General features: G+C 48.3%; 1 protein-coding gene across 1 annotated transcript; it reads left to right on the top strand.

The window, feature by feature from the left end:
- Positions 1-1,400: 1,400 nt before the first annotated feature.
- Positions 1,401-6,826, top strand: LOC119378177 (uncharacterized). The gene is made up of 3 exons (XM_037647399.2): positions 1,401-1,543; positions 2,825-2,983; positions 6,603-6,826. The coding sequence occupies exons 1-3, from the start codon at positions 1,469-1,471 to the stop codon at positions 6,705-6,707; spliced, it is 339 nt and encodes a 112-aa protein (XP_037503327.1). The 5' UTR covers positions 1,401-1,468; the 3' UTR covers positions 6,708-6,826.
- Positions 6,827-8,723: the final 1,897 nt, after the last annotated feature.

The raw sequence follows: 8,723 nt of genomic DNA, 5'->3' as shown, positions 1-8,723 counted from the left end.
GAGAAATCACGTTCCCGTCGTCATGAGAGCAAATATCTTCTTCAGTGAACGCAAGCGACACAAGCTAAAGTATCCGGAAAATAACTTGCCCAAACTGCGCAGAGCTCTCCGCTATACGACAACAGGAGAAAAAAAAAAAGCCGATAGGGACCAAAAAAAGAAGCTTATTGCGCTTTTTTTTTTGTCGAAGCGACACTTTCCATGTAGACTGTGTTGTCAACGCAGGACTTCGATCACCGTAATAAGTTAAATGTGAATGAAGATAAAACGGTCGCCGTGAAGCAGGTTAGAGGCGCGTCCGCTGAACAGTGACTGGCCGCTCATGCCGTTTGGCAAAGGTTAACATCACGAAAATCTCGTAAATGGCATAATATTTCCTGCTGTACAAGAGATGGATGAGTCAGTAAGAGATTTTGGCGGCACACGCAATGCGGCGGATAAGTAGCAGCTCGCTCCGGCTGGCGGCGGCAGCCTCAGCCGGTGGCTCGGCGCCGGTATCGTCGCTAGGCCTACCGCTTCGAAACGGCAGTGTACGGTTAATAGCCTACGCTCATAAAGAAGTCCAGCTTTGCTACCGCTGTTGCCCGCTTTACGATGCGTTCACAATAATATTGCATATTGAAAGGAACAGGGAAATCCCGGCGGCGGAGTTGGCTGCGATACCGGCACGGCCGAGTTTTCGCTGTGCGCTCCACGGCGCGAGCTGTGCACAGCATGCAGTTATAATCTTGACTTGTATCACAGGTCTCGTTCATGCTAGATGCTTGACAGTCGTCATCGCATTGGTGAGAAGTCGGTTTAGGTCTCCCTATATATTAAAGCGATATCTGTTGAGCCCGGAAAGGACGTTGTATCCAACCTGTCGCCGCTGGCGGTGATTGGCCCGGCAAGGGGATCCAGCTCGTGTTATATGAACTTTTGCTGTCGCTGATCGGTCCATCGTTCGCGCAGCAAGGTTGCTATGACGCAATAGGGCACTGCTAAACCATGATGCATCGTGCACAGGGAGTTCACGAACACGTTGAACAAGAAAGTGCGCGGTAGTTGCCTCTCTGTCCGACTTCGTTGACTGTCGCACACATTCCTGTTGGAGCTTGAAATCCTTTGAGAACACGCAAAATCCGAGTCATTTTGCTTCAGGCTCGTGTTGTAGCATTCCAGTACACAGCATGTCAACCCAGCCATCGCAATTCCTCCAAATAAGGCCGCTAAAGCTCGTTAATGCAGCTCGCCAATGCACCAGCTGTAGGCAGCTGAACGTACCGAGTACTACAAGTACCGGCATGCACTGCGGCAGCGGTGGCGTAGTGAAACTCGCGGTGAGATCGGTCTATTGGTTTTGCTTTTTCGGTAGCCGATTCGTCACTTTTACAATTCTTTTTGCCGTGTAACATGCACAAACGACGATATATCATACGTTCGCTAATTTCTTACCACCGCAGGCCTGGAGCACTTGAAACTGGACGTGATGCTCATGCACGGCGAGCTCTCGGCGGTTAAGCTGGAGACTGCCTGGTGCGTCGTGGTCCCCGTTACATTGGCCGTGAGTGACGCTGGTTGCGATGGCCGTATAAAACTATACCGTGTCATGTAACGGCTGCTTTGTAAGGTGCCTACTATCTACTACGTGTGGCAGCTCCGTCCACGTTAGTGTTTTAGCAGTGACGGTTTAGGGTAAGTGCGGAAATACCAGGGGCGTAGCCAGGGGGGGGGTTCAAACCCCCCCCGAAATTTTTCAGTTTTGCTTGCGTATATATACACGCGCACATACAAACGCACGCACGAACATACATAAAGTATGGTTGAACCCCCCCCCCCCCCCGAAAAAAATTTCTGGCTACGCCCCTGGGAAATACCATCGTGGCCGGCACGAAGCTCTTTTTAGACGTTTTATCCGCGCTAGTGGCTCATTGCGTATGCTAGGGTGATAAGATGATCGAAGTGGTTAATATAGTTCTTGATGACTAAAAAAAAAAAAAACTTCGTGCTTGCCACGACGGCACGGTACCGTTCTTACCGTACTTACCTCACGTAGTAATGTTATGCCAAGAAATCAGAAGTGATAACTAGTGCACAGGGTGAATCAGGTGCGAATGAAGGTCAAATAAAACGAAGTAAACGTGAATCAGAACCAACTGAGAACATGTAACTTGTTGAGTGTCTCGTTAAAGCATATAGGTCACTTATATATAGGCCACTTACGTAGCCAGAGGAGGTGGGTGGTCAAACTCCCTAAATTTTGCATGTGCATACACACACACACACACACACACGCGCGCGCGCGCGCACGCACACACGCACGCACGCACGCTAGAGCGTACACAAAGTATGTTTGAACCCCCCGCCCACCCCCGCAAAAAAGTTTTCTGGCTACGCCCCTGGTCTGAGCTCTTCTCTGTGTTATCTGAAAGCTGTAAATCGGCCGCTAACAGTGCAAGGTTGCATGACCAACTTGGTTGCTTCAGTCGACGGGGGCGATTCTTCAGCTACACTGCGATTGTAGTCACGAAGCCCACGAAGCTGCTGAGCCAATCAATAGGCTCGGTAGTGGTACGTCGGAAAACGATCAAGGGCTATTCTGATGGCTGCATGAATGTGCGAACAAGTAGGGTCAGTAGACGATGGTGCGAACAGGCAGGACAAGCACGAACCAACGACAACCATGCGGTAGTAATCGCGAGACTACAGTGCATATAAGAATAGGCTTTCATCTGTGCTCTCTAGTACTACACCGTACGCGAGACATTTCGGTGTGGCGACCTGACGTCGCGCTGTCATCGCGTTCACTCGCCGACGGTAACACGTTGGCTGGCGTTGGCTGCAGGTGACCCTGCTGACGAGCCTGCTGTCCGGCTGCAGCTCCCTTCGACTGGGTCCCATCCAGTTCCCGGTGCACGTGTGCTACGTCGGCTGGAGCCTCGTCATCGTCGGCGCACTGCAGGTGCCCTTGTGGGCGGTGCTGGAGGCCATACGAAACCAAGCCGTGAGTACTATGCCCTAAACGGGACGGCGTCGCTCGATTAGATAGGCAACAGCTTGCCGAAAGCTTTCTTATGAAGGCGACACAGTGCTGGACAGGGGGTTTGCCAGAAATATTTTCTAGGAGTAGAGTCCGATCCCCCCCCCCGCCCCTAAGCTTATGTATGTTCGTGTGTGTGCGCGCATATTTACACATAAACTTGTAAAAACTTAGGGTTGGGGGCTGTTAACCTCTCAAAACTCTCTGGCTACGCCACTGGTGCTGGGTATACCGACTGCCGCATCATAATATATAAGGTTCGAAGGGAAGTGACGTAATCGATAACATTTCATAATCGCTCAATTACTTTCTAGGGGCATACTTTCTCATTGTAATCAATACATATTTGAATGAAGTGATTGTACGCCTGTTGATTTTTTTACTCCGACGAGTGCAAGTTTGTAAACGACCGATTGTATACGCTAATGAGAAGCACCAAGAGGTACTACATATAAAGAAGTATGGATACAGTTGCAAAATCCTCGCACAATGGTTTTTTCTCATTTCGTTTTACTTAATTCACGAGCAGCTTTTGCCAGTGTATTAATCGCCTAACGTAATGATGGCTATGCTTCACACTCGTTTTACCTAAAATTTGACAAAATTCGCACCCCACTTTCTGCAAGCGTTTCCCGAGCTAGCGCCTTTTATTGCAACGGCAGTAACACGGAAATTCCAAGGAAAAATTCGCCGTTGTCGTCGCCGTCGCCGTCTCCGTGATGTTTGCATAAAGTTCAAGTGCGATAAGATCCTATCGTGCCCCGCGCGCGGTTGTGAGCTCAAGTTGTGTATTTGCAATTACGGGGAATAGTGTGATCACTGCTGCCAAACTACTTTTAGCACGAATGGTGAAATGGCGGAATTTTCGCAATAATTTGAAGAAAAAGAAAGCGTCATAACTTAGTCTATCCTCCGTTCCAGGGCCTCTCCCGTACAGAGTACACGTTCGCTCAGATGAAGTAGTCCGTACGTAGTAATATTAAGGGCAAGCAATGTGTAGACTATGGCACATATTTCGGCAGAAACCTGCTTCATTTGCTATAAATGGCTCTGTCTACACCTAAAGAAGTAGCGATTTTAAACCACATCAAAGAAACGTCCTACATGTAGGACACTGGGCATATATGGGTTAAGTAGACCCTTTGAACGTCTCATGCTTTTGTCTTTGTATGTCTTTTTAGAAGGTGTGCAGACATTGGCGAAGCACGCGTACGCGTATATCTAATGCAATACGCGCACCAACGAGGCTGCGCACTTTTCTGATGCTGTTGCTAATGGTGATGACGAATGATGGCTACAGGCCCTTTGTAATTGGTGGGAAAACGTTGCACCACCCGCTCGTTACGCAATTCAAGCGATGTGACCTTGTCCCATACTTTTACGCAGTATATAGGACCTGTCCCATCATTGTTTAAATATCAGTGTTATAGCCACGCAAGTTTTTGACGAAAATATACTGCATACTGGACGGGGGGGGGGGGGGTCTGCGATAAAACCTTCCTTCCCCGTCCCCTCAAAGGAACACTAAAGAGCAAAACGATTTTTCTCGCATTAGTAAGGTAGTCTTCCATCATACCAAAAATCACCACGCTTTCTGCGCGAAGGCGCTTAATAAGCGAGAAAACGCGCAAAAAGAAAATACAGGTGGCAACGCCACCTTGGAATTCCCGCACCATTTGTCGTGACGTCACATATCTTTGACGGCGCCTGCTTGGGCCTACGTAGTTCCTAATCGGTTAAATCGAAGTACTGTCCTCTGAGGGGGCCAGAGACTTGACATAACGAGTTTGTGGAAATTTCGTCGAGCCAGTGGCACCAAAATACGTTAAATGCTCTTTGAAGTCTTTTACGTCACGGATTACAAAGTTCGGCGCGAAATTTAAAAATGAAACTTTGAACTTGGTTTTCTCCTCTAATGATAAACCTATGGTGGTGAAATAAACTACACAAGAGTTCTCCGAGCACACTTTATCAATCTAAACCAATTCATTGTTTCTCTTTAGTGTCCCTTTAAACGGTATTTACACGAGGGAGAAATCCGCGCGGGATAAAGGCCGAGCTTAGTGACGTCAGCTGACGGGGAGAATGCCCCTCAAAAGTTCCCCTTTCACACGGACGAGGCGGATGAAGAGGGAGACCAGACTACTCTGGTGGCGTCAAAAAAAAAAAAAAAAAAAAACGACGCTGAGTATTTCACGTGCTTTTGCTGTCGCAAGCCCGAACTGAAAAAAGTGCAATTTTTCGCGAGGTCATTGATGGCGACATTTCCCCCCCCTCCGCTGCAGAAATTGTGCACAGCCTTTCGGATCAGTCAACTTTGGTTCTAATCTGTGAGATTTTGGCCCTGCAGTCGAGTAATAAGAAATGAAGGGTCTTCGATGTTGGTCGCCTTTGTGTTAACGAAGTGCAGTTATCATAGTTTTTTTTTTTCTCACGAGAACGGAAGAGATGTCGCCTGTTGATGCTTGACAGAGCTAGATCTCTAAAATTACTTATATGGAGCCGGAGCCTTCTGCGTGAGAACTATGTAGTGTGCGAGAGCAAGCGACGCTCCACCAAACATCTAGAAAGTTCGTTCGAACGTATTGTTTACTGGTTTTCATCGTTAATATACTACTACTAACATACGCTATGCTTCTTTTTTTTCGTTAAGTCATTATTTCGAGAAAACCGACGACGTCGGGTTAAACGGGCTCAACAAAACTGGCAATGTCAAAATTCTCATAAAAATCACCTCATTAAAAAAAATAAAGTTAATATCAGTGACCGGTACATGGGCCATAGTGGAGGTAGCGCTCTGCCATCCGGTTGAAAATCATCTCTCACGCAGCACTCAATTTCAGCAGGCCTCGGACGCATGTTCTCAGACGATCGAAAAGAAAAAGAAAAGCGGCATCCTCGCTAAGTTTGGTCATCGCGGCTGCCGTGGCTGCGGCCAACAAACTCGCAAAGCGATTGCAATACGGTTGCTGCAGTAGGAGCAACTGCGCCAAACACCTGCCCGAACATCCGTTTTCTCTCCCACCGCGGGGGATCATTTGTCCTGTCGGAGAAAAGATCCCCGTCTCCTCCGAGGAGGCGCGGGGGGAGGGGGGATAATCTGTGACGACACTGTCACGTGACCCGTAATTCCCCCCCCCCCCCCCCCGTGTCCTCTGCGGATTTCTCCCTCGTGCTAAAATACCCATTAATAGGGAACGTTGCGCACGCCTATGCTGGGAGCGGTAGTGCCACCGTCGAGTTTGAACATTTTCGAACGCTGCTGACGTCACACATTGCACAGTCGCCTACCGTTGTCCCTCACACTGAGTCACACATCGGCGGGCCACGTGATTCTCCTTACTAGTTTCACCGCAGCTTGTTTAGACATATATGCATATAAGTTTATGTGCATATGAGTCACAACTAAAGCTTCGGAACTCTGAAAGGAACCTAGCGCTTGCTTACATGCGCGGAGAATCTGAACATCACTGAATGTGAATTCTGAAGTAACCAAAGCCCTCTAAACCACCAGTTTCCTTAAAAGTCTTGAAACGCGTTTACAAGCACGTGCTCACGAGTGCTGTCCTTTGCGCGTTTGTAGAAACTGGAGCAGTGTCTCGTTCCCGTGTCAACCATGGAACTGGGTCTGACGGCCATGTCCAGCTCGGAGCCGGTGCAGTCGCCCATGGCACACCGTCGCTTCTGACGCTCGCTGTGAGACGCGTGGGCACACCGGACTTGACCGACGACTTTGGAGATATATAGTTTCGTTATTTGTGGGTGACAGAGCAATAAAAGAGCTCGCATCGGTAATGTTCTTTTTAAGAGGGTGTGGAAGTGAAGTGACGTAACCACAACGGAATCTGCATGCTACGTCGTTGACTGACTGCCACATCCGAGCGACAGGCCTCCTTAGCCGTGGCACCTGCGATTCGCCCCGGCAGAACGTGCTGCCGGAGCTAACTGCGGAGGCCACGCCCCCTCCGACTATTCGTCCTTGATTCGTGGGCCATTTCATCGGTCCTTTCTGTGCAAATAAAGCTCGTACGCGTACTTTTTACGCGCGTAAGGTGCATCGTGCCAAAGGGTAAGCTTTAGAAAAATAAAAATATCCAGAGACTACTCTGTAAGAGCCTCAAATATATACGAAGCATGCAGAGGCTACACACACACACACACACACACACACACACACACACACACACACACACACACACACACACACCACACACACACACACACACACACACACACACACACACACACACACCACACACACACACACACCACACACACACACACACACACACACACACACACACACACACACACACACACACACACACACACACACACACACACACACACACACACACACACACACACACACACACACACACACACACACACACACACACACACACACACACACATATATATATGTGTGTGTATATAAATAAATAAATAAATGAATAAATAAATAAATAAATAAATAAATAAATAAATAAATAAATAAATAAATAAATAAATAAATAAATAAATATATATATATATATATATATATATATATATATATATATATATATATATATATATATAATACTTCGCAGGTCGACGGCTTGATGCACTACAAATTTGGAATGCCCAGGATTTGGGACCCCTACATTTGGATTTTAATGTTTCAACTTTAAACTTATGTTCATAGGCACACTCTGTATATAGAGATCTCCGTGACGTCACACTGTGGTTGCGTGAGCGACAGGGGCGTACTGCACCATCCCCTTAAAACTCCCACCACATTAACTTAGAGGTAAGTGACATCACAGTATACTTATTTAGTGCTTGAAGTTTTTTTTAATTAATGCGTCCTTCCTCTGCGATTTTCTATCTTTCTGGATAGACCAGATGGTCAGCCTCCTGACTTAATAAGGACTTTCTGGGGGCCTAATTGGTGCATAATGATAAAAAAGTCACAGTTTCACCGCAAAGGCGAAGCAATGAATGCGATAGCAACAAGTTGTATTGTTACACGAAGTGAGGTTGGCAGCTAACTGTTTTGTATCCGATCTCGCGTAACTACAAAACCCTGGTGTAAGAGAATACGGCCGCTCCAGGGAGCGATGCTCTCCGCACAGTCACTTCGCGTTGAGAGCGCAGCACGTAGAAGGGTATACGAGCCGCCCGCTGTGATGGCATTTGGAGATAGCGCGCGCGCCAGCGATCGCGACCGCGCCCTTAGATTCAAAGTTCAAAGTTGCTGCTCGCGCGACACTCACCCCCCCCCCCTCGCGTCTTCGCGTCCTTTTTCATGCTCGTTAAGGGGTATTCAGACGGAGGAGAAATGCTCGGGGGATAAAGGCGGAGCTAGTGACGTCAGCTCGCGAGGAGAAATCTCCACAAATGCCCCCCCACTCACATGGACGAGGCGAATGGAGGGGGAGATCAGTGTTACTAGACTACACTGGTGGCTTGCACCACCCGTTTGACAAGCTGCTGACGACGAGCTGCAGACGACCATGCAGCTGCAGAATGTACACCCGCTGCCGCTCTCTGCAGGAGCAAGTGCAACAATGTGGCCAAACAAGAGCCCGAAATTTCGCTATATCCCCCACCGCCGGGGGATTGTTTGTCCTTTCGGGGAAAAGGTCCCAGTCTCCCCCGAGGAGGCGCGGGGGATCACGCCCACTCGCTAATCCGTGACGTCGCGGTCACGTGATCCGCA

Source organism: Rhipicephalus sanguineus, unplaced genomic scaffold (assembly GCF_013339695.2).
Source record: "Rhipicephalus sanguineus isolate Rsan-2018 unplaced genomic scaffold, BIME_Rsan_1.4 Seq717, whole genome shotgun sequence".
In the NCBI taxonomy this organism is placed as follows: Eukaryota; Metazoa; Arthropoda; class Arachnida; order Ixodida; family Ixodidae; genus Rhipicephalus; species Rhipicephalus sanguineus.
The sequence above is the reverse complement of the archived record's forward strand: the minus strand, read 5'-3'. Positions and strand labels throughout refer to the sequence as shown.